General features: G+C 41.6%; 1 protein-coding gene across 2 annotated transcripts; it reads left to right on the forward strand.

The window, feature by feature from the left end:
• Positions 1–13,930: 13,930 nt before the first annotated feature.
• On the forward strand, positions 13,931–16,567 carry LOC132892022 (cartilage intermediate layer protein 1-like). Of its 2 annotated transcripts, none has more exons than XM_060930300.1 (6): positions 13,931–14,059; positions 14,150–14,189; positions 14,919–14,952; positions 15,057–15,080; positions 15,246–15,417; positions 16,199–16,567. In XM_060930300.1, the coding sequence occupies exons 2-6, from the start codon at positions 14,178–14,180 to the stop codon at positions 16,365–16,367; spliced, it is 411 nt and encodes a 136-aa protein (XP_060786283.1). In that variant the 5' UTR covers positions 13,931–14,059; positions 14,150–14,177; the 3' UTR covers positions 16,368–16,567. The 2 variants fall into 2 exon arrangements, with proteins under 2 accessions (XP_060786283.1, XP_060786284.1); XM_060930301.1 differs by having other exon boundaries at positions 14,153–14,189.
• The last annotated feature ends 10,874 nt before the right edge of the window (positions 16,568–27,441 follow it).

Genomic DNA, 27,441 nt, shown 5'->3' on the forward strand with positions numbered 1-27,441 from the left:
GGTGACGTGGGCCCGACCTCCTGTGGGTTCACCACCCACAGAGGTAGCAGTAGGGGTTTGGTGCAGTGTGGATTGGGTGGCAGTCGAAGGCAGGGGCCTCGACGACCTGATCCCCGGACACAGCTGCTGGCTGTTGGGACATGGAATGTCACTTCGCTGGGGGGAAAAGAGCCTGAGCTTCTGCGGGAGGTTGAGAGGTACCGGCTAGAGATAGTCGGGCTCACCTCCACGCACAGCTTGGGCTCTGGAACCCAGCTCCTCGAGAGGGGCTGGACTTTCCACTTCTCTGGAGTCGCCCGTGGTGAGCGGCGGCGGGCTGGTGTGGGCTTGCTTATAGCTCCCCAGCTCAGCCGCCATGTGTTGGAGTTTACCCCAGTGAACGAGAGGGTCGCCTCTCTGTGCCTTCGGATTGGGGAGAGGGCTCTTGCTGTTGTTTGTGCCTACGGGCCAAATAGCAGTATAGAGTATCCGGCCTTCTTGGAGTCCCTGGGAGAGGTACTGAGGGGTGCTCAGACTGGGGACTCCATTGTGCTACTGGGGGACTTCAATGCTCACGTGGGCGATGACAGTGACACCTGGAGGGGCGTGGTTGGGAGGAACAGCCTCCCCGATCTGAACCCGAGTGGTGTTTTGTTATTGGACTTCTGTGCTAGTCACGGTTTGTCCATAACGAACACCATGTTTGAGCATAGGGGTGTCCATAAGTGCACGTGGCACCAGGACACCTTAGGTCGGAGGTCGATGATCGACTTTGTAGTCGTTTCATCTGATCTCCGGCCCTATGTCTTGGACACTCGGGTGAAGAGAGGGGCTGAGCTGTCAACTGATCACCACCTGGTGGTGAGTTGGATCCGCTGGCGGAGGAGGAAGCTGGACAGACCTGGCAGGCCCAAACGTATGGTGAGGGTCTGCTGGGAACGTCTGGCCGAACACTCTGTTGGGGAGGTCTTTAACTCCCACCTCCAGGAGAGCTTTTCCTAGCTTCCGAGGGAGGTGGGGGACATTGAGTCTGAGTGGACCATGTTCTCTACCTCCATTGTGGACGCAGCTGTTCGGAGCTGTGGCCGCAAGGTCTCCGGTGCCTGTCGTGGCGGCAATCCCCGAACCCGGTGGTGGACACCGGAAGTAAGGGATGCCGTCAAGCTGAAGAAGGAGTCCTATCGGGCCATGTTGACCTCCGGGACTCCTGAGGCAGCCGACGGGTATCGGCAGGCCAGGCGTGCTGCAGCTCGGGCAGTTGTGGAGGCAAAAACTCGGAACTGGGAGGAGTTCGGGGAGGCCATGGAGAAGGACTATCGGTCAGCCTCGAAGAAATTCTGGCAAACTGTCCGGCGCCTCAGGAGGGGGAAGCAGTACTCTGCCAACACTGTTTACAGTGTGGGTGGGGAGCTGTTGACCTCGACTGGGGACATTGTCGGGCGGTGGAAGGAATACTTTGAGGATCTCCTCAATCCCACCGTCATGTCTTCCACTGAGGAGACTGAGGCTGATGACTCAGAGGTGGACTCGTCCATTACCCAAGCCGAAGTCACTGAGGTGGTTTGCAAGCTCCTCGGTGGCAAGGCGAGATCCGCCCTATCTCAAGTCTCTGGATGTTGTGGGGCTGTCTTGATTGACATGCCTCTGCAACATCGCGTGGCGGTTGGGGACAGTGCCTCTGGAGTGGCAGACTGGGGTGGTGGTCCCTCTTTTTAAGAAAGGGGACCGGAGAGTGTGCTCCAATTATAGGGGAATCACACTTCTCAGCCTCCCAGGGAAAGTTTACTCCAGGGTACTGGAGAGGAGAATTCGACCAATAGTCGAACCTCGGATCCAGGAGGAACAATGCAGTTTTCGTCCTGGTCGCGGAACACTGGACCAGCTCTATACCCTTCATAGGGTGCTCGAGGGTTCATGGGAGTTTGCCCAACCAGTCCACATGTGCTTTGTGGATCTGGAGAAGGCATTCGACCGTGTCCCCCGTGGTATTCTGTGGGGGGTGCTTCGGGAGTATGGGGTTCGGGGCTCTTTGCTAAGGGCTGTCCAGTCCCTGTACGAACGGAGCAGGAGTCTGGTTCGCATTGCCGGCAGTAAGTCAGACCTGTTCCCAGTGCATGTTGGACTCCGGCAGGGCTGCCCTTTGTCACCGGTTCTGTTCATAATTTTTATGGACAGAATTTCTAGGCGCAGCCAGGGGCCGGAAGGAATCCTGTTTGGGAACCACAGGATTTCATCTCTGCTTTTTGCGGATGATGTTGTCCTGTTGGCTTCTTCAAACCAGGACCTTCAGCATGCACTGGGGTGGTTTGCAGTCGAGTGTGAAGCGGCTGGGATGAGAATCAGCACCTCCAAGTCCGAGGCCATGGTTCTCGACCGGAAAAGGGTGGCTTGCGCTCTCCAGGTTGGTGGAGAAGTCCTGCCTCAAGTGGAGGAGTTTAAGTATCTCAGGATCTTGTTCACGAGTGAGGGAAGGATGGAGCGTGAGATCGACAGGCGGATCGGTGCAGCCTCCACAGTGATGCGGTCGCTTTACCGGTCCGTCGTGGTGAAGGAGCTGAGCCAAAAGGCGAAGCTCTCAATTTACCGGTCGATCTACGTTCCGACTCTCACCTATGGTCATGAGCTTTGGGTAATGACCGAAAGAACAAGATCGCGGATACAAGCGGCTGAAATGAGTTTCCTTCGCAGGGTGGCTGGGCGCTCCCTTAGAGATAGGGTGAGAAGCACAGTCACTCGGGAGGAGCTCGGAGTAGAGCCACTGCTCCTCCACATCGAGAGGAACCAGCTGAGGTGTCTCGGGCATCTTTTTCGGATGCCTCCTGGACGCCTCCCTGGGGAGGTGTTCCAGGCATGTCCCCCTGGGAGGAGGCCCCGGGGAAGACCCAGGACACGCTGGAGGGACTATGTCTCTCGGCTGGCCTGGGAATGCCTCGGTGTTCTTCCCGAGGAGCTGGCCGAGGTGTCTGGGGAAAGGGAAGTTTGGGCTTCCATGCTTAGACTGCTGCCTCCGCGACCCGGTCCCGGATAAGTGGAAGAAGACGAGACGAGACGAAAATTGAAGCATTTTCACAAGTGAATTCAGAATTTTGGACCCCACTGTATCCATCCAGCCCTGCGATGACCTGGCGACTTGTCCAGGGTGTACCCCACCTCTTGCCCATAGTCAGCTGGGATAGGCTCCAGCTTGCCTGTGACCCTGTAGAACAGGATAAGCAGTTACAGATGATGGGTGGACGGATGGATGGATCCATCCATTTTGGCATATCACTACAGGGATGTGGCCACTCTGACAGCTTCAGCCATCAAAGTTTCTCAAGAAGAATTACAGTAGTGGTTTCCTGTTGCCTTCTACTGGATTATTATAGAGGTTTTCTCCTCTCAATCATTCACACACACCTATGGACAAGTTAGAGTAGAAAATTAGCCTAACCTGCATGTCTTTGGACTGTGGGGGAAACCGGAGCACCCAGAGGAAACCCACGCAGACACCGGGAGAACATGCAAACTCCACACAGAAAGGCCCTCGCTGGCCACTGGACTCAAACCCCGGACCTTCTTGCTGTGAGGCAACAGTGCTAACCACTACACTACTGTACTGCCCCCCCCACTGTATATGCTTGTTAATATTTTTATTTTTCTGTCAGTATTTTCTAAGATGTAGTGGTTAGCGCTGTCGCCTCACAGCAAGAAAGTCCGGGTTCGAGCCCCGTGGCCGGCAAGGGCCTTTCTGTGCGGAGTTTGCATGTTCTCCCCGTGTCCACGTGGGTTTCCTCCGGGTGCTCTGGTTTCCCCCACAGTCCAAAGACATGCAGGTTAGGTTAACTGGTGAATCTAAATTGACTGGAGGTGTGAATGTGAGTGTGAATGGTTGTCTGTGTCTATGTGTCAGCCCTGTGATGACCTGGTGACTTGTCCAGGGTGTACCCCGTCTCTCGTCCATAGTCAGCTGGGATAGGCTCCAGCTTGCCTGCGACCCTGTAGAACAGGATAAAGCGGCTACAGATAATGAGATGAGATGAGATTTGTCAATAATATTTCCTTCTTCTTCTGGGTTTTACAGCAGCTGGCATTCACAGTATTGAATTACTGCCATCTACAGGTTTACCTTTGACGGTGCACTGACAGTTACATCATTCTGTTGCTAAACAAACAGCTGATCACACCGAGGTGCTCGCTGACCACTGATATTTATTAGTTTGAGCCTGCATTTCCTTTCCTTCGCAACATAACGTCTTTTTCACTGTAGTCGGGCTTTCACGTTTCATTTGTGTCCTCCATTTTCCTCTCCTGTTTCAAATTTGTCTTCCACAATGCCTTGTGTGAACGGTGAAAGCCCACCACGTGATGCATGACGTAGTATCTTGAATTGGGTCATGGTGAAGCAGGAAAAAATAGCAGAGAATTTAGGGCCACATAGCCCTAAATTTATTTATTGTTCTATTAAAAAAAAAAAAACTAATAAAATTGGAAGTCTGTGATTCGAATTCTGTAGCTTTTGGTCCACTACACAAAAGTAATTGGGTGTCGGGGAAAAATTTTTTATGACCTACACTTGAAAAATCTGAAAGGCAGTCAACCTTTAAAATGTAATTGTAAAACTTTTAAGAATAAAAAATAGATGAGAACATCCAATATGTTTCTTTCCAAGCACACAAACAAGTCACCCAGCTCAGCCTCAGTACCAGATTACACTGGAAAATTCTATTTATTAAGCACATTGCACATAGCTAGCTAAAATCAGTAATATTTAATGTTAACTTTATATTAATGTTAACCACTTTATTAGCTTCCATCTGTGCTGAAGACATTTTAATGTGCCAGAATGTGTATACATTGTAAAACCAGTGGGTATAACTGTTATATACACTTACTTTTGATTATTCTCATGAAGCTTATGTTGAAAATCTGCAGCAAAAATTAAATTTTGTTCCCCATTTACAACCCCGATTCCAAAAAAAGTTGGGACAAAGTACAAATTGTAAATAAAAACAGAATGCAATGATGTGGAAGTTTCAAAATTCCATATTTTATTCAGAATAGAACATAGATGACATATCAAATGTTTAAACTGAGAAAATGTATCATTTAAAGAGAAAAATTAGGTGATTTTTAAATTTCATGACAACAACACATCTCAAAAACGTTGGGACAAGGCCATGTTTCCCACTGTGAGACATCCGCTTTTCTCTTTACAACAGTCTGTAAACATCTGGGGACTGAGGAGACAAGTTGCTCAAGTTTAGGGATAGGAATGTTAACCCATTCTTGTCTAATGTAGGATTCTAGTTGCTCAACTGTCTTAGGTCTTTTTTGTCGTATCTTCCATTTTATGATGTTCCAAATGTTTTCTATGGGTGAAAGATCTGGACTGCAGGCTGGCCAGTTCAGTACCCGGACCCTTCTTTTACGCAGCCATGATGCTGTAATTGATGCAGTATGTGGTTTGGCATTGTCATGTTGGAAAATGCAAGGTCTTCCCTGAAAGCGACATCGTCTGGATGGCAGCACATGTTGCTCTAGAACCTGGATATACCTTTCAGCATTGATGGTGTCTTTCCAGATGTGTAAGCTGCCCATGCCACACGCACTAATGCAACCCCATACCATCAGAGATGCAGGCTTCTGAACTGAGCGCTGATAACAACTTAGGTCGTCCTTCTCCTCTTTAGTCCGAAAGACACGGCGTCCCTGATTTCCATAAAGTACTTCAAATTTTGATTCGTCTGGCCACAGAACAGTTTTCCACTTTGCCACAGTCCATTTTAAATGAGCCTTGGCCCAGAGAAGACGTCTGCGCTTCTGGATCATGTTTAGATACGGCTTCTTCTTTGAACTATAGAGTTTTAGCTGGCAACGGCGGATGGCACGGTGAATTGTGTTCACAGATAATGTTCTCTGGAAATATTCCTGAGCCCATTTTGTGATTTCCAATACAGAAGCATGCCTGTATGTGATGCAGTGCCGTCTAAGCACCTGAAGATCACGGGCACCCAGTATGGTTTTCCGGCCTTGACCCTTGCGCACAGAGATTCTTCCAGATTCTCTGAATCTTTTGATGATATTATACACTGTAGATGATGATCTGTTCAAACTCTTTGCAATTTTACACTGTCAAACTCCTTTCTGATATTGCTCCACTATTTGTCGGCGCAGAATTAGGGGGATTGGTGATCCTCTTCCCACCTTTACTTCTGAGAGCCGCTGCCACTCCAAGATGCTCTTTTTATACCCAGTCATGTTAATGACCTATTGCCAATTGACCTAATGAGTTGCAATTTGGTCCTCCAGCTGTTCCTTTTTTGTACCTTTAACTTTTCCAGCCTCTTATTGCCCCTGTCCCAACTTTTTTGAGATGTGTTGCTGTCATGAAATTTCAAATGAGCCAATATTTGGCATGAAATTTCAAAATGTCTCACTTTCGACATTTGATATGTTGTCTATGTTCTATTGTGAATACAATATCAGTTTTTGAGATTTGTAAATTATTGCATTCCGTTTTTATTTGCAATTTGTACTTTGTCCCAACTTTTTTGGAATCGGGGTTGTACTATACTGAAGCTTCAAAACTGCTTTTTGATGTTTGAGCATAAATAGAGGGTTGTTGATATTGTTATGCCAAACCTTATATCCTATATTATATTATTATATATTATATGGAAATGAGTGTTTTAGTGAGAAATACATTGCTCATATTTTTCATACGAGCTACATCTGAGACATGGAGATCCAAAACTTTGACATAGATCTCTGTTTTTTGGGACTTTTTTTTGTGAATGTGTGTATATATATATATATATATATATATATATATATATATATATATATATATATATATATAAAAGAAAATCACACATTGGCTTGAAGATCTGAAGTTTATCTCTCTTGTTGAAAAACTTGCATTTTTCATACAAAATACATTGCGTATCTGAGTGACACATTTTCTGACATTTCACTCCTATGACGTCACTCCCAATGTTTTCCCACTGACTAGACGTGCATTGTCAACATAGCGAACCGGTTCAAAACAAATTCTTTTGCTTAACTTGCGTGGCTTTTAATTTTTTTTCCCATTTATTTATTTATTTGGTGGTGTGAAAATATGAAGTTTATCTTATGTTGAAAATATTTTCACTTGTTCATTTCACTCACTAGTGAATATGTTCACTACTTGAAGATAAACTTCATATCTTCACACAACCATGTGTAATATCCTCTGTCTCGAAAGACAGAGAGAGGATATTAAATGGTTGCGTGAAAATAATGTTTATCTTCAAGTGGTGAACATATTCAGAAGTGAGTGAAGTGCACAAGTGAAAAACTCTGGATAAGCCTGTCTGCTAAATGCCTGCAATGTTTATATATACAGTGCTGACCGTAAATAAGTACACCCCCTTTGAAAAGTATCATTTTAAACAATATCTCATGAACACAAACAATTTCCAAAATGTTGAAAAGACAAAGTTTAATATAACATCTGTCTAACTTATAACGTGAAAGTAAGGTTAATAATATAACTTAGATTACACATTTTTCAGTTTTACTCAAATTAGGGTGGTGCAAAAATGAGTACACCCCACAACAAAAACTACTACATCTAGTACTTTGTATGGCCTCCATGATTTTTAATGACGGCACCAAGTCTTCTAGGCATGGAATGAACAAGTTGGCGACATTTTGCAACATCAATCTTTTTCCATTCTTCAACAATGACCTCTTTTAGTGACTGGATGCTGGATGGAGAGTGATGCTCAACTTGTCTCTTCAGAATTCCCCAGAGAAAATAATTTCTTTACACCACAAAGCTGAAGGCTACAAGATGATCAGCAAAGCTTTACTTATCAGTCAGAATACTGTAGCAAAAGTGATACAGAAATTTAAGAAAGATGGAACTGCAACCATCTCACAGAGATGTCCAGGTCATTCACATTTATAAGTTAAACAGATGTTATGTTAAACTTTGTCGTTTCAACATTTTGGAAATTGTATGTGTTCATTGAGATATTGTTTAAAATGTTACTTTTCAAAGGGGGTGTACTCATTTATGCTGAGCACTGTATATAAACATTGCAGGCATATCCAGAGTGACATACAACAAACACACACACTCAGCACCTGGGGGTTAGGTGCCTTGCTCAAGGACACTTCAGCCATGGATTTTCCTGCTGGGTCAGGGAATCAAACCAGCATCATTTTGGGCCCCAGGCTGCTTCTGTAACCTTTAGGCCATAGCTGCCCCCAGTGTTCATCCTTGAATATTATTAGTTGCTAAGTAGAATCTTTTAAAGCCAAGTTTTATGTGAGTCTGACATAGAACATCCCCCCCCCCCCCATATCTTACAACGGAGATGTTTGCTATTAGTGTGTGACTTTTTTTTTTTGTTAACATGGATCACTATTTCCTGTTTAACAACAGGAAGAGGGTGAGAGTAAGACAGGATGACATAACAGCTGAATACCATAGCAGGGTTTTCCAGGTGCTCCTACATTTGAATCACCCAATTAAAATAGAATTCACCCAAAGAAAATTATTTCTGCATATACAACCCCGATTCCAAAAACGTTGGGACAAAGTCTCATCTCATCATCTCTAGCCGCTTTCTCCTTCTACAGGGTCGCAGGCAAGCTGGAGCCTATCCCAGCTGACTACGGGCGAAAGGCGGGGTACACCCTGGACAAGTCGCCAGGTCATCACAGGGCTGACACATAGACACAGACAACCATTCACACTCACATTCACACCTACGGTCAATTTAGAGTCACCAGTTAACCTAACCTGCATGTCTTTGGACTGTGGGGGAAACCGGAGCACCCAGAGGAAACCCACGCGGACACGGGGAGAACATGCAAACTCCACACAGAAAGGCCCTCGCCGGCCCCGGGGCTCGAACCCAGGACCTTCTTGCTGTGAGGCGACAGCGCTAACCACTACACCACCGTGCCGCCACGTTGGATCAAAGTACAAATTGTAAATAAAAACGGAATGCAATAATTTACAAATCTCAAAAACTGATTGTGGCAGCGGGGGCGTGGTCAAGCGCCGGTCTGTGACAGGAGGGCGGAGTCAGGGAAGGTGAGTGGCAGAATCACTACACCTGACGGCAATTAACCTGTGTTTGTGTGTCTTCCCAGTAACCGCGCCCTATTTAAGGAGGCAGAGGGAGAGCAGAGAGAGAGCTTCCCCGGACGAGACTACAGTGTGTGTGTGTGTGTGTGTTTGTCTCTGTCTCGGATTGCTGTTTGAAATTGTCTACTGAAAAGTGTGGCAATAAAGCCTCAGTTGAATCCTGATCTCTGTCCTGCCGTCCTCTGTGCTCCACCCACCCATAGGGAACTTACTACACTGATATTGTATTCACAATAGAACATAGACAACATATCAAATGTCGAAAGTGAGACATTTTGAAATTTCATGCCAAATATTGGCTCATTTGAAATTTCATGACAGCAACACATCTCAAAAAAGTTGGGACAGGGGCAGTAAGCGGCTGGAAAAGTTAAAGGTACAAAAAAGGAACAGCTGGAGGACCAAATTGCAACTCATTAGGTCAACTGGCAATAGGTCATTAACATGACTGGGTATAAAAAGAGCATCTTGGAGTGGCAGCGGCTCTCAGAAGTAAAGATGGGAAGAGGATCACCAATCCCCCTAATTCTGCGCCGACAAATAGTGGAGCAATATCAGAAAGGAGTTCGACAGTGTAAAATTGCAAAGAGTTTGAACAGATCATCACCTACAGTGCATAATATCATCAAAAGATTCGGAGAATCTGGAAGAATCTCTGTGCGTAAGGGTCAAGGCCAGAAAACCATACTGGGTGCCAGTGATCTTCGGGCCCTTAGACGGCACTGCATCACATACAGGCATGCTTCTGTATTGGAAATCACAAAATGGGCTCAGGAATATTTCCAGAGAACATTATCTGTGAACACAATTCACCGTGCCATCCGCCGTTGCCAGCTAAAACTCTATAGTTCAAAGAAGAAGCCGTATCTAAACATGATCCAGAAGCGCAGATGTCTTCTCTGGGCCAAGGCTCATTTAAAATGGACTGTGGCAAAGTGGAAAACTGTTCTGTGGTCAGACGAATCAGAATTTGAAGTTCTTTATGGAAATCAGGGATGCCGTGTCATTCGGACTAAAGAGGAGAAGGATGACCCAAGTTGTTATCAGCGCTCAGTTCAGAAGCCTGCATCTCTGATGGTAGGGGTTGCATTAGTGTGTGTGGTAATTGCAGCTTAAACATCTGGAAAGACACTGTGGGTGCAATCAGTTAATTATTGATATTAAGTGATCAATCTCGTTAAATCAGTCTCATTAAATTTTGAAGGTTAATAATTAAAATGAATCAATCCCATTGAATCGTTTAATTTGACTCGTTTGAATTGAATCATACCATAGAATCAGTCTCATTCAGTGAATCATTTAGTGAATCGTTCAATGAATCGTTTAGTGAATCATTTGGTGAATCATTCAATGAATCGTTTAGTGAATCATTTGGTGAATCGTTCAATGAATCGTTTAGTGAATCATTTGGTGAATCGTTCAATGAATCATTTAGTGAATCATACCATTAATCCTGGTGCTTAATAATAAGTTACCAAACAGCTAAATTATGGTACATTTCCAAATTATTAAGATCACTTACCATATAACATTTGCACCCTTTTGAATTCTTCGAGAAGATTGGGGATTTCAGATATTGTTGTTCACACAAATAAACAGTTTGTTTAATAAATGAATTTATTATACAAAGATAAAAAGGTAAAATAATAAATCAATATATACAAGCAGTGAGGTGTGTGTGTGTGTGTGAGAGAGAGAGAGTGACCATGTGTTTAGCCTCGTGTAGCTAACTACACGTGGTGGAGGCCTAGCTTGTTGGTAGCTAAACAAAAGAATGTTATCTAAACAGAACAAAGGATTAGCTCTGTGTTTAGCCTTGTGTTGCTAGTGTGAGTTTGCTAAAGGCCCTATGGCCTAGCTAAAGTGTGTTTGTTAGGCCTGGTGAGGCCTACTGAGCACGTGTTGCTAAAGACAAGGGTATTAGCCGTAGCTAACTAAAAGCTAGCTTGTGGATTTCTAGCTGAGGTGTGGTTTATCAGGCCTGATGGCCTGCTGAGCACATGGTAGGCCTTGATTAGCTTTGTGTTGCTAAGCAGACAAAAGGGAAGCTGTAGCTAACCCACTAGCTCATAACCATACTGAATCCACTGAAATCTTAATGACATCAAGATGTATAATAATGAAATTATATTGTTAGTAAGAATAAAAGAGAGAAGCATGCGCAACCTATCTATTAAACAATTGAGAGAACATAGAACCAAAATAAATCAACACGCTGCGTGTCTAACAGTGTAACAGATAAACCTGGGTTTAAATTCACACTATTTCAAATAAAAGCAAATTCCTAAGACTATCCTAATTATGCCCAAATGCCAAAATCTTACTTAATCCTGCCTTTAGCAAGATATGAAGAACTATTCGCCGGTGTAGCTTCAGGCCTCGCCGTGGGAGCACGTGAGCTGCTCGTGATGGAGGCGTAGAAAACTCTCGGGTCCAGCGGAGCACTTGGGTGGTTCCCGTGGAAAGCAGAGGATTCTTGGTCCGAACCTCAGCGTTCGTGAGGAAAAGTCTCTGATCAGAATAAGATGCACAGCGCTTTGAGTTAAAAAGGATTCAATCGCTTCTTAACTTTTGACTGCCTGGGCTGCAGTCGTGACGTCACTTCTAATGCAAGTAAACCGGTTGTAACTCAGGTTGAGTTTAAAGATCGCGCGACTTGCCAAGGGTAAGAAGATCGCGCTGAGTGATGGATCTTGCAAGAAAGAAGACGTCTTTTTGGGTGGAGAGCGCGCCTCTTTATACATCCAGATTCATCGGAAGCCAGACGTGAGAGACCAAGATGGAAGCGTTGTCCCATTGTTTTATGTTTCCTTGAATGATGACGTAGATGATCCCGCCCACGCGTGACGTAGGTCACACGGAAGTGGACTGGGAATTGTAGTTCTGACACAAGATGGCGGCATGATACCTACAACACCATCAGTGCTGAAAGGTATATCCAGGTTCTAGAGCAGCATATGCTCCCATCCAGACGACGTCTCTTTCAGGGAAGACCTTGCATTTTCCAACATGACAATGCCAAACCACATACTGCATCAATTACAGCATCATGGCTGCGTAGAAGAAGGGTCCGGGTACTGAACTGGCCAGCCTGCAGTCCAGATCTTTCACCCATAGAAAACATTTGGCGCATCATAAAACGGAAGATACGACAAAAAAGACCTAAGACAGTTGAGCAACTAGAATCCTACATTAGACAAGAATGGGTTAACATTCCTATCCCTAAACTTGAGCAACTTGTCTCCTCAGTCCCCAGACATTTACAGACTGTTGTAAAGAGAAAAGGGGATGTCTCACAGTGGTAAACATGGCCTTGTCCCAAGTTCTTTGAGATGTGTTGTTGTCATGAAATTTAAAATCACCTAATTTTTCTCTTTAAATGATACATTTTCTCAGTTTAAACATTTGATATGTCATCTATGTTCTATTCTGAATAAAATATGGAATTTTGAAACTTCCACATCATTGCATTCCGTTTTTATTTACAATTTGTACTTTGTCCCAACTTTTTTGGAATTGGGGTTGTATGTCACTTATTTTTATCATATCTTTTAAGAAAATGGAATAAGGTTCAGGAATACACATCATAACCAGGGAATAGCATGTACCTCCACATTGACTCTCTTCATGCTGAAATATACTTCAGTGCAATTTATTTATAAAAATAAATCAAAATTAATTTTATGAAAAAAGATGAATTAACTTCTTATTTTGGTGTTTTAAAAAACTAAAAAAATTTGAAATAAAAATTGAACGAATACACCATACTTGGACCATGTATAAATAACTCAAACAAAATGCCTAATAGAACCTCGTACTGAGGTCACAAAATGATCCAATCTGACCATTGTTCTTTTGCGATATCTGTTTACCTTTTCTATCAGCTTCTGGTAAACAGCTTTCAGCTTTCAGGTATCAGATATCATGTAAAAACAGGTTTCTCTGTTTACTGACTCAGATCTTTGTATCACAAAAAGCCAAAGTGAAAATGGTCAGTTTATAGGTGTTGTGCTTAGTGTTTACGATGACTTATTTTTCGGGACAAAATGTTTTTGTGAAGTTGAACAACCCTCTTCGACTTGAGTTTCACAATGTAAGCAATTAGTCATGAGCTACAACACCAGTGCATTATACTGATATGCGAATGCTGAGATTTAATGACAGGCGGGGATGCTGGGTTCTTAGAAACCTTTGGTAACTTTAACCATGTGTTTAAGTTTCTAATGTTTCATGGAGTGAAAAACAAACAGATAAATCAAGTTTGTCTTATTCTTGAGTTCACAGATCATTTTACTTACTGACTGTGCACTATGAAACCAAAATCCTGAAACAATTTGAAAAAAGATCATTTTCACTCTGCTTTAGGTTGAATAGATTACACAGTTATGGTACTGTTTCATAAATGTTAAGACACAGTAAAAAGGTTTTGTGTAGCTACTGACATATTAAAATATTCCATGTGAATGTGATGGTTTATTTTATTAAGAAGAAACCTTTATTTGTCACATGCACACTGAAATTCATCCTCTGCATTTAACCCATCTGAAGCAGTGAACACACACACACCCAGTGGGCAGCCACACTACAGCACCTGGGGAGCAGTCAGGGGTTAGGTACCTTGCTCAAGGGCACTTCAGCCCAAGGCCACCCCACGTTAACCTAACTGCATGTCTTTGGACTGTGGGGGAAACCGCAGCACCCAGAGCAAACCCACAAGGAGAACATGCAAACTCCACACAGAAAGGCCCTCGGCAGCTGCTGGGATCAAACCCGGAACCTTCTTGCTGTGAGGCAACAGTGCTAACCACTACACCACTGTGCCATGTGTATGTGTGTGTGTGTGTGTGTGTGTGAAACCTTTTATCCCTTCACAGGTTTATAAGAGAAGCCTCACTAGACTTGTTATTGTCCAGACATCAGACAGGCTGCAAACTATCCGGTGGAGTTAAAGCGCTGGTAAGCATAAATACCCTGTCATTTAAAGTAGTGACTCTAGCAGCCCTCCTATATTGCACTGTACATTTGTATGTATGTGTGTTTTTCTAGCAGCTATAGAGTCTAACTTACAGGCAGCATGAAGCTTTTGGTAAGTCTAATTTTCTCACCTCCACATTAATACATTGCGTATGTTTTTTTTCCCCTCTTCTATAGCTTATTATATAGATTAAAATTTATTGATTTCTTTTTTAAGTTCTTTAGGTACTAAAATTTATTTATTCTATGTTTGCTTGAACAGTGCAAAATTGTATTTTTATACAAATATTGTCTTAGGTGTGTATTTTATGACTTCTGCATTATTGAGTCAATAAAAAAAATCCCTAGATTTCCAAAATCACTTTTCCAACAAAAAATTAAATGCTACAGAAAATGTTTTGCATGTCAGTAAATAAAGTGATATATTATGTGACAGACAAAAAAATACACAAACAAACAAAAAACAATGTTGGCTGCCGGGGATTACTTGCAAAAACAGTTGGAAGTGTGACAGTCGAAGTCTCCAGAAGGATTATGACAGATTCTCCAAGATGCTTCAAAAAATCTACCAGTGTTTTTCCTTATAAAACTGCACACAGTGTACCTCAGACTACTGATGCATTATTAAAATGCAAAGGTCTGTCACAACAAATACTGACTTTATTTAGTTTATTACTCTTCAGTGGTCTTTATAGTACATTTTCATGTAGAAATGTACTATGTCTTTCCAGCATTTATTTGCATGTCCTTTTGCACAGTACTGTATACCAGTCCTAAAATGATTTGCATTTATTAATACTCACTTTATTAACTGAATTACTGTCACTGGATTTTATCCTAGATCTTTTGTGTGATTTTGATTGCGACACATGCTGGTAAGCAAGATGAAGAGCACTTAATGACTGTCATCAACTGAACCTGAAATGATAAAATTTTACTTTTATTTTACTACTTTTATAATTTATGTTGTCCCCCCCAGGAGCACAAGGTTTGATCCAAAGAAGTAAGCAATTTTTTTTTACAAGATGGCATGACATCACAATATTTGCTACATACGTATAGGCAAAGAGAAAAGTGAATTCACATACTGCACATATATGGAATATGATGCATGACCGTTACCTGAAAAAACACGAAGGCTTTGTTTATTGAGTTTCTCTTGCTGTAGTTTGCTACACTGAGTGGTTTGACCGGGACAATCCCAGTGGACAGGGAGATTATGAAACCTTGAACGAATTGAGAGCAGAGTATCCAAAACAAATTTGCACCAAACCTCTGGCCATTCAGGCTGCAACACTCACTGGTGTTCCTGCTGAAAGCATTGGACAAGTGTTTCAAGTGTGAGTCTGGCATGCATTGTGCAGTAGATTTTGATTTCACTGATGTAAATAAAGTAAGGAATAAAACACAACAGACATGTTGTTATTAAAAAAATAAAATAAAACCAACAATGTGGTTGAGTGATGCGGTCAAATGTGAAGCAAAGTTAAGCTACGACCCCAAATGAATTATTTTCCAGTAACAGCCTGTCCCAGTGTGTTTTGTTCCTTCTATGCCACGGCAGTTTTCTAACTATAATTTTGTTATTATTGAATGGCAACTTTTAACTAGTTCCTACTGTCACTTGTTATAAAGCTATAAACTATCACCCCCTCTTCTGTCTCTTTTTTTTGTCAAAAGACAAAAAAAATGCATTAGGCCTCTATCTAAATCTAAATTTAGAGATTTACTTCTGACTATTACAAATGCAGACACTGCAAACTCTTTCCATATGATGTGTGTTTTGTGAATAAATAGTTTCTACCATTTAAGTGTTAACATAATTTTGACAAACCCTGTAAATTTATGTGAAGTGTCCCTGTGAAAGTTTTTACTTAGAAATAGTAATGTATTAGGAACTTGCAACTGGAACTATTGTCAAAACTGCCATTATATATTAAAAAAAAAATCGACACCTTCTAACCAGTTGAGCTTACAAGAGTGCTGTGGTGTAAATTGTGATATAAAGAGACAAAGTGTTAAATTGAGTAATCAAAATCATAATATTATCATCTTGTTTAGAACAATGTTTTATTGATTCATTACCTTGGCTTTTTGCCCATCTTTCTCTGTCTTCATCAGGTATGACACAGTTTCTGGCTTTGCCTGTGTAAACTCTCAACAAAAAAATGACGAATGCTGTTTGGACTATAAGGTGCGTTTTAGATGCCTGTGCCCCTGGACCCCATTCAAGCCTATACCGTCTAAAGTGGAGGAAGTCCCAGCCCAGATAAATACAACTCTTACTTAGATACTATGCACATGCATGCTTTGTTTATTCACCCATTTTATTATACAATTTAAAATTCTGTCATTAAGGCTATGTTTCTTTTCAAAATGTTTAAATTGTCAGTGAGTAAGTCTTGTTTTTGAGATCAACTCTTTCACTTATTTTCTTAGACCTTACTAGGGTGATGGAATGTAAAATGTTCTTTGTATGCTGTTTGCTGTTCTCATTATGAACTAAAGAATGCAAATATATTTGATTTAAAGCATACCTTATCTAGTTCATTTGCTAAACTATAGGTTAATACTGTATGAAAAATTTTGCAATGCACAAAACAAACAAGGTCCTCCTGGATGTTTCAAGTTTCAGTGTTTTACACCTTTGGTGTGTGTGTGTGTGTGTGTGTGTGTGTGTGTGTGTGTGTGTGTGTGTAAAACACATCATTACATGTGCCTTTAAATGATTGCACAACCTCAATCTTATGAACACTCACATGAACATATGGCCTCTTTATTGAGCCAATTTTGGAGGCTTTTCTCATTTATTTTAGTTTAATAATTGTAGTCGGTGTAGTAAATCTTTTAAACTGGCAGTTATCAAACCAAGATTTAAAAAAAAAAATTACTTGACTCAGTTGTCAAACTATAGACCAATATCAAACCTCCCCTTTATCTGCAAGATCATGCAAAATGTTGTAGCTAAATACTGAAGCTCATACCTTCATAGGCATTAAAAACATTGAATCTTTCATCCAGGCTTCAAGTCTCAGCACAGCACTGTGACAGCACTGGTTAAAGTAGTAAATTACCTACTTTTGGACTCCAATCAGGGTCGCATCTTCTTGTTCATATTACTTGATCTCAGTACAGATTTTGGTATGATAGATCATAATATTGTTCTTGACAGACTTGAAAATGTTGTTGGAGTTCTGGGAACAGCTCTGTCCTTGCTTTTCTGCAAGGCACTGTCTGAGGGTCACTACTTTTTTCCCTATATATACAGCTGGGTATAATTATTCATAAACATGGTATTAGTGTCCACTGCTATGCTGATGACACACAGTACATTTCAGTAAATATAATGACAAACACCAGCTTTAAAGATAAGGAATGTGTAAAGGCCATTAGACATTGGATGCTGAGTAACTTTCTCCTACATAATTCCAACCAGAAAGAAGTTCTATTACTAATGATGAAAAAAGCTGTGAATGGTCTCAAAACACTGTACCTGAGTAAACTTTTGGTGTTTTATGATCTTCCACATCTACTTTAATTAAAAGGTGCTGCTTCTTTATAATTACTTGATAAAGACTACAGCAGTGGGCAGAACTTTCTAATACAAAGTCTCCCAGCTATGGACCAGCTTCCCAATTAATATTCAGAGTCAGCCACAGTCTCAATCCTTAAGTAGGTAGCTTGTTCCTTGTTTACATATACTGTAGATGTGAATCTTCTAAGAAATTATACTGTAATGATAAAGACTGTCATGTTCTCATCTCAAGTCTCCCACTTTTCTCCCCCTACTCATAAAACATTGTTCTAAGTCAAAACAGAATCTATTCTGACTTAGGGTAAATTTCATACATTTCAAATTTACTTTTGCAATTTGCATATTTTTATATTTAACAAATTTTATTGCTTTTCTGACCCCCCCCCCAAAAAAAAAAAAAACAAAGACATTGTTCATCGCAGAAATATCAGACATAGCTATTTGAGAATATAAAAGAGCTGCCTTTACAAAATTATGCTTAACACTCACCCTTCCTCCCATCCCTTCCCCAAGCCCCTTACCCCACATCCCACCCAGTCCAGCCCTAACAACCACCCCAAGAACACTTGTCTAGATAGCAATACTTACAAAATATTTTCAGATGAGGACAGGACCAAAATGTGCATATGTAGTCTGCAGCTGACTTTTACAATGAGGGCATGTGTCAGCCTTGCCCTGGTCAAATGTGCTCTCAGAAGAATTTTAAGCTGAATCATGTTATGACTGGGATGAAGTATACACCAGGTTGGGTGCTGTTTCCCATTGATCCTCTGTCACTTCTTCTCCAAGCTCACCTTCCCATTGCCTCCTGACATCTTGTAGTGAGATGTTGCATATACTGTTATTGAGAACTGAGATCTTAAAAGGGGAGCGTATTAATGTTGTATGCAAGCCAAAGTGCTTTCTAAATTGTGACCAAATTCTGATTGAGTTAAGAAATACTGGATTGGAGGAAAATTGGCTTGGGGGGGAATGAAGCACATAATACAGCACCTAGGTGGAATGGGCTGGACATGTACTTGATTTGCACCCACAACTTGCACCTAACTGGTGAGCATTCTTCAGTCCAAAGCAACATTTTCTGAATGTCACAAGTCCAGTAGTAATAAGTAAATTTGGTACGGCAAGGCCTTGTATTTTTGTGTCAGTAGCTTTTTGCATTTTCATGTCATAGTTTTTCTGAAATTTGTGGTTGTCTCTGATAGATCCTACGCGATTCACAGCACAAGCGGAGGAGATTCCAATCCACGTGAGCTGAGCAGATTCCAAGCTAATCCAAAATCACATGTAGTGTTTATTTCTATATCTATTTTTATTTCTATATCTATTTCAGACCCATGGATTAGGCAGACTAGACTCTACACTTGCTCTGTTTTTTAAATGGTGGACACAAAGTTTTAGTTGGTCTTGATGGTCAAGATAACATTGGCCTCAACCGCTGACATAAGTGGTTTTTGGTGTTGCTCTCGAACCAGCTTTCCTGGCTGAGAGCCGGTTCTTTGGCTGTCAAAATACAAAGAACCAGTTCAGGATTAGGCACTGGCTCTGAACCTACTCCTTGGTGGAAAAGGAGTACGAATGAAGTGTCACACTAATTTTAGTCACTTCTGTGAGTAGGTTTTCCAGACTAACATTCTGTGTCGGTTATTGTTTTGGGCTAGTAGAGGAGTCCATTGTAGTAGTTTGCCTCGATGCCATGTATGCATTTTTAAAAAATATTTCAAGGTTGAAGACATACTACTGTTTTTTTTAAATAAATATATTTATTGGTTTTCACTTTTACAGCAAGTAAAAAGATGGATCCATTCTGAAATCCACAGAAAGAAAAACCCCAGACAAACACACAAGCACAGGTCAAAGAAATAAACCACAAAAAAGAAAGAAAGAAACAAACAAAAAAACCAAACATATCAGCTCAGTTTCATACATACTACACCAAAAGTTACAGTAACAACGTGCAGTCTGCTCTCCCTTATCAGGACCTTTCAGAAAATCCCTGCAGCAAAATGGCAGAGACATCAGGCTCCAAGTAGTTCAAATAGGGTTCCCAAGTTTTATAAAATTGGTCTGACTTTGAATGTAATACACATGTGAGATACTCTAATGCAGTGTTTCTCAAACGTTTTCAGACCAAGGACCACTTTATCCATTAAAAAATAAAATAAAATCACGGACCGCCTAAACCCCTAAATATCCCGAACAAAAAACAATGAGCCTACTTCAACAGTATATTATAAATTACACACTAATGAAATGACAGTTTTACAAATAGTATTGCCAACTCACTCACTGTTGTCCTGTCACCATTCTGGGAAGAATGGTGCTACTTATTCTGATACATCAGTGAAGCAATGTCTGGTCCCAAACTGGACAGTTTTAATCTCATATTGGGGGCCACATTGATCTGGTTGTGCTGCTTTGTTTTCTCAAACAAAGAATTATTATATCTTTGAACTTTGTCCTCGCTTGTGTCGGATGTTTCTTGTGCTTTTCTTTTGACTGACTCGGCCTTCAGCCACCGATCCATGATCTTTTTGACAGTTTGATGCTAAGTCTAATTTGCTTACTCGTAGTTTCTTCGCATTCCACATTCCCTCCACATTCAGAGGTGACGCTGACATGAAAGTGTAACCTAAACTGATGTGGCTATAGGCAGTGTCCCAAAACTGTTGGCTTGCTTCATGTCAGACAAATTCAAATAATAGGCTACTATTTGAATTTACATAAATATCATTGTTCTGTCTAACTGGTTTTAACCATGCCTCAAGTGAATTGCTGTATGCTTAACTGTGTCTCCACAACAAAGAGAACACCTAATTTGAGCTTTTATCAGCTGCCAAGAAGAAGAGAAGAAAGAAATGGTTTAAGTTTAATCCACAATGAAAACCTTCAAACTGAATCGAGTGTTTGTAGCTTACATTTCTTTGGTGGGAAAAAGACGTACTTAAACTGTGACCCAGCAATATTTCCATGGTCTGCGGAATGGCCTTCGGTTATAGAAGATTAGAACAATCGACACTGTTCATCATCTGAAACTAGTGATATTCCAAAGCCTGTAAAACACAGAAGCGTTCTTCGGCCTTTACCTCTCAACGTACCAAAGCACTTGGCAGCTGAACGAGCCTGTCGGACCGATAAAACTCCCAAACCACGAAGGGTTCTCTTTCGGGTATGTATAATATTCAGTGTACCTCATTAGCGGCATTTATTGAAGAAAATGCATTTATACTGAACATGACACGGCAAATCAGCGGGTTTCCAAAGTTTTTTTTTTGTAATGTTTCCTGATATCAAGTTTTATTTAACTAATCATTTATAAATGTTTTGATGCTGTTCCTCTGGGCCCAGCATCACGAAGCAATCTTAGACTGCAGTCAACAGTTGATTTTTCATATTAGTTTCCCTTACTGCATCTGTAACTTTCATTGTATTGGATCAAGATTAAGCACAAGGCTAAGATTTCATTAGAACAAAGCTTCTTAGAAAATGGTAAGGAATAATTGAAGATGAAAAGAAACAAATTTAGACTTAAGTCTAAGATTGCTTCGTGATCCCGGGGCCTGTAGTCCAGGGGTGTGTAAAAAAAAAAAGCACTTTCTTACTGATAATGTACATACATTAACTTTTAATAAAACTTGCAGAAACATGTTATCCACCTCTTTAAATCAGCAATTTCATTGTCTTCCACGACAGAGCATGGCAAGCTCGCTCCTCTCACATCGCTCTCACGTAAAATTAATCTGACATCCGTGATATCGCTCAACTACCAACCCCGGCTATCCCCAACAATGCATTGCGGTAAACAAGTGATGTAGTTATGCTTGGAGACTATTAGGGAAAAAATGTGGAGAAAATAGTGAATGTATAATGATTTAGTCAGTGAGTCTTAGAATAATGACAATGAGCAGCTATCTTACATGGCAATTCCATGTGAATTATAACAATATGCCTATTTATTCTTCATGGTCTGCTTTCATGCTTGATCCTGATGTGACATTAAGGTTTGTATATGAAGGTTTGTATCTGCATTTAATGTGTCTGTTGTCATGTAAAGTTATCACTCTGTAAGTCTGATGTGAACAAACAGAGGTCATATTTGTTATTTTTTTGCCAGATTCTTACAGACTTGGTCGTAATTGTATTAAAAAACTAAAGAAAAACAAAATACGAGCATCAATTTACTTAGAATTCTAACATCACAGAAGGATTTTTGTGGAAAAAAAAAGCACCTAATAAAACCCAAACATGCCAAAATGTTAAGTGTCCACTTGTGTTGGACATGCTCAAAAATCCTCTCCTCTGGATGGTTGGAAAACAGATTAATTTTTTTTTTTAAATGGAGGAGAACAAGCTACAACCAGATTCTATTCAGCAGTCTACAGCTGTGGGCCTGACACTAAAAGGAGAAAAGGAACAGCTGTGGAGGCCTCTAGCCCTCTTCTTCAGGGAGCAAGACTCGAAATTCCTGCTATTCCACCACACAGTTTATCAATCGCATCTATCTGTGTCTTCATAGTTCCTCATCTGCATTTTCTTCCATAATGATAATGAAAAAGTATGTGGATAGTAAACCCTTCGATTAACTATGGACCAACTTCACGTCATCTCTTAGAGAATGCATATGCAAGCTGAAACAGTTTTGCCATGGTCAAATTCTTGTTTCACTTCCTCCCACTGATAAATGTGACAGCTGCACTGTGACAACACTGTTTACTGGCATATTTTAAAGGGTACAGTATAACACACTGGGAAAACTGTAATGGAAAAGATTTAAAATGTATTTGAATCCACTAGCCATCACTCAGGCTGAATCATGCACGATGGCACCCACGAGGGTACAAGTTAGTCGATTTCAATCTGAGAAAGAAAACCACAACCTATTTTAGGAATGACTTAGATGCATAAAATCCAGCAGCTGGAAACCACAGCTGCCTTAAAATGTCAGTTTATTTTGTGGAGCTTGGTTTGGAAGCACATCACGGAGGCAAATAAAAAAAAATATTTACTGTCTATGTAAATGAGAAATAGTTCTCTAAAAATTTCCTAAAAAGGCCAGTTGCATCTAAAAGCTGTAAACTGAAACACAGTCCATGTGTAATAACATACAGACTGATTTAGAGAGAAGAAGACATTTGTGAATCTGTTCAGCATGATGTGCCAGATGTGTGCTTGTATTCACACATGGTGAAAGGAAATAAAACAGACGCTTACTCTTGAAATAATTCCAGACATATTAGAGTGGTAGTACCAGTTAATATTACAATGTGGGAAGATGTGTGTACTCCATGTAAGAATATATTATTATTATTATTATTATTATTATTATTATTATTGTATTATGTTAAGAGTTGTTTTGTTGATTGATTCAAGATGAAACATGTACTTTTCTTTAGTCTCATCAGCAGTAACCACTCCAATTAGCTTACTCATTTAATGTAATCATGTCAAAACAATCTCCGAACATCATATTAAGGGTTTACAGTTATTTAGCACAAAAGTCTTTTAGCACAAGTCTTTTAGCACAAGCTCTAAAGTCTCTTAGCACAACTCTGTTCTTTAGCACAAGATCCAAGAACACTTAATCTTTATTATGAATACTTACCAATCATGTTTAAAGATGTTTGATGGATTTTTTTAATGAAAGTTGCCGAGATTCTGATCGAAAACGAGTGATTGTATTTCCCCCACTCCGCCATCTTGAAACCGCCATGTTTGATGTAGCCCGCATGTTAATCACCAATCCTCTCTCCAAATTATTTAACACAACACGTACCCTGACACAGTACATTACTACAGCCAACTTCCAGGTTTGTTTTGTCTTTATTAAAGAGCTAAGTTTAAATTATATCATATTTATTATTTACAATTTACTAATTTGATAAAGAATGAGGGGCGGTATGGTGGTGTAGTGGTTAGCAACTGTTGCCTCACAGCAAGAAGGTTCTGGGTTTGAGCCCAGCAGCTGACGAGGGCTTTTCTGTGCGGAGTTTGCATGTTCTCCCCGTGTCTGCGTGGGTTTTCACCGGGTGCTCCGGTTTCCCCCACAGTCCAAAGACATGCAGGTTAGGCTAATTGGTGGCTCTAAATTGACTGTGAATGTGAATGGTTATTTGTTTCTATGTGTCAGCCCTGTGAAGACCTGGTGACTTGTTCAGGGTGTACGCTGCCTCTCGCCCATAGTCAGCTGGGATAGGCTCCAGCTTGCCTGCAACCCTGTAGAAGGATAAAGCGGCTAGAGATAAGGAGATGAGATGAGATAAAGAATGAGGGGCGGTATGGTGGTATAGTGGTTAGCAACTGTTGCCTCACAGCAAGAAGGTTCTGGGTTTGAGCCCAGCAGCTGACGAGGGCTTTTCTGTGCGGAGTTTGCATGTTCTCCCCGTGTCTGCGTGGGTTTCCACCGGGTGCTCCGGTTTCCCCCACAGTCCAAAGACATGCAGGTTAGGCTAATTGGTGGCTCTAAATTGACTGTGAATGTGAATGGTTATTTGTTTCTATGTGTCAGCCCTGTGAAGACCTGGTGACTTGTTCAGGGTGTACGCTGCCTCTCGCCCATAGTCAGCTGGGATAGGCTCCAGCTTGCCTGCAGCCCTGTACAGGATAAGCAGATAATGGATGGATGGATAAAGAATGAAAAGTCAAGCATAATAAACCCCTTCCTATATCAAAATGAGTATTTTTTTTTCAATTATTGTGACCATTATCCAGAGTTGTGCTAAAAAACACAGAGTTGTGCTCGGAGCATTAAAGAACTTGTACTGAAAGACTTTGGATTTATGCTAAAAGACTTGTGCTAAAAGACTTTTGTGCTAAATAACCGGATACCATATTAAGCATAGCATCTGTGATAACAGCATCGATTATAACAGGGGTCATCAAACTACGGCCCGCGGGCCGACTCCGGCCCGCCACCCCCCTTTGACCGGCCCCCCCAGCCCCTCTGTCCCCCACCACTTGAACCGGCCCTATGACACAATCCCCAAAAGTGGTCATGGCCTATTTTTTTAAATTGCTTTTTGGCAAATAATAACATGTCTGCATCTTGTATGTTGTTGATTTTATCAATTAAAATTGATATTTAGTTATAAAATGAACTATTCATATTTTCCGAATTTTCGTCTTATGCTCGCGATCAAGCAGTGACAGGCAGCGCACGCGCAGAGAACTGTCAGTGTTCAGGACAGCAAAATGGCTAGCGGTAAGCGCAAAGCTGACAGAGAGTGCAGTGTTTTTAAAGAACAGTGGACCATGGATTATTTTTTCGTTCAGTATAAGGACCGTGCAGTTTGTCTTGTATGTAAAGAAAGTGTATCGGTTTTCAAAGAATATAATCTGCGTCGTTACTACGAAACCCGCCACAAAGAGTATGCTAGTTTGCGAGGGCAAACAAGAGAAGACAGGATTCGGAGGATGAAATGCGGACTGGATGCACAACAGAATGTATTCCCTCGCCAAACCCAGATCAACCAGGCTGCTGTCCGAGCTAGCTATAAGGTAGCTCACCTACTAGCTACCCATGGAAAGCCGTTTACTGATGGGGACTTTGTTAAAGTATGCATGCTTGCTGTGGCCGAGGAGGTGTGTCCTGACAAGAAGGATGCGCTCAACGTGGTGAGTCTCTCCGCACCTACTATGACCAGGCGAACTGAAGATTTGGGGGGCAACGTGTATGACCAGCTGAATGAGAAAGCGTCAGTATTTGAGTTTTTTGCTTTGGCCATGAATGAGAGCAATGACATGCAGGACACAGCACAACTGCTGTAATCTATTGATAATATTATTATAATTTCACTGTTTTTTAAATGTATTTATTTTATAGGCCTATTTATTTGACCTTTATTAAGTGCTGCACACAATTATTATTAATATTATTAATAATATCAACAGGCCTACCTGGGGCGGCACGGTGGTGTAGTGGTTAGCGCTGTCGCCTCACAGCAAGAAGGTCCTGGGTTCGAGCCCCGGGGCCGGCGAGGGCCTTTCTGTGCGGAGTTTGCATGTTCTCCCCGTGTCCGCGTGGGTTTCCTCCGGGTGCTCCGGTTTCCCCCACAGTCCAAAGACATGCAGGTTAGGTTAACTGGTGACTCTAAATTGACCGTAGGTGTGAATGTGAGTGTGAATGGTTGTCTGTGTCTATGTGTCAGCCCTGTGATGACCTGGCGACTTGTCCAGGGTGTACCCCGCCTTTCGCCCGTAGTCAGCTGGGATAGGCTCCAGCTTGCCTGCGACCCTGTAGAAGGATAAAGCGGCTAGAGATAATGTGATGTGTGTGTGAACAGGCCTACCTGCAATTTATAATTTTCCACTCACCTTTGCCAGTGTCAGTCACCTCAACTAGGCAGATGTTTCTTACCTTGACAGCTTTGATGTTATTTTTATTAGAAAATAAATAAATGGAATATCTGTGGTATTTCAAATTAAAACAAAGTGTGAAGACTCGATTACTAGTTTTGCAAACCACTAGTAAAGATAAACAAATATGTGCCAGGAATCAAGTGTTGATATAGTAGTGGGGCTATAGTAGTGGGGATGGCTGTGCCAGGCTAGTAATCTCTACTACACAATGAGGCCTGCTGGTGGTCATATTTGTCTGGGTCATACAATTCTATGTTATATAGCTGACCCGACCCCGGCCCCCCATCACAGTCAGGAATGACAATGTGGCCCCCAGAGAAAAAAGTTTGGTGACCCCTGCCCTAGACTGATAACATGTTGTGTCATGATACAATATATCAGTGGTTAATGTAAGCCTGCTAATCTGCATTCATTTCATTTGGCAGAAAGAGCTGGGTTGTTTTTATATCTTGCTCACTGAACCGATAATTTTTTCAAGAATGTTCTTGAAGATCTTCTACACATCGTCTCCTACTATGGCACCCATCAGCACTCACAGTTCAGATGCTCACTGTTCATCTATCTATCTACCTACTGGATGAAGACTTTATATTTCATTACAAAAATCTACAATGAGAGGAAATAAGTACACCTTGGATACCTCCAGACACCTTTTTTTTTTCTTGTAATTTAATATCACCTGTGTGGTGAGAGTGTGTTGTTATTTAATATCACAACTATTTATTACTAAAGTGTGTTGTTATTTAATATCACCTGTGTGGTGAGAGAGGACATGCAAGTGGCAGGTGTGGTAGAGAAGGATGCAGAAGACAGGGAGCAATGGAGACAAAAAATCCGCTGCGGCGACCCCTAATCGGGAGCAGCCAAAAGAAGAAGAAGATTTAATATCCATCCATTATCTGTAGCCACTTTATCCTGTTCTACAGGGTCGCAGGCGAGCTGGAGCCTATCCCAGCTGATTATGGGCGAAAGGTGGGGTACACCCTGGAAAGTCGCCAGGTTATCGCAGGGCTGACACATAGACAAACAACCATTCACACTCACATTCACACCTACGGTCAATTTAGAGCCACCAATGGAGCACTTGCATGTGATGTCACAGCCGATCCAGATTGTGACAGACGCCATCGTGTCGGTCAAACACCATATTCCGCCTTCTACTTCTACTTCTGGTTCTACTTCTGCTTTTACTTCTACCTTTTCTTCTGGAAAACCCTACTATATACAATTCTACTACAACGGCTGCGGCTACAAGCTCTCCCTACCTGTGCACGTTTATGTTTTTTGTGTGTATTTTTGCGTGTTGTTCGTCTGTACCGGACTTCAATATCCACTACAACCGTATGGACTTACTGGACATTGATTTCCAGCAGAAAATGACAGTTTGTAGCGATTTCCATCGCATGCACAACATTCTGGACGAGAAAAAAAAAAACATTCCGGGCGAGACCAGCAGGGTCTCCGTGGATTGTTA

The sequence above is a fragment of the Neoarius graeffei genome, chromosome 9 (genome assembly GCF_027579695.1).
Source record: "Neoarius graeffei isolate fNeoGra1 chromosome 9, fNeoGra1.pri, whole genome shotgun sequence".
In the NCBI taxonomy this organism is placed as follows: domain Eukaryota; kingdom Metazoa; phylum Chordata; class Actinopteri; order Siluriformes; family Ariidae; genus Neoarius; species Neoarius graeffei.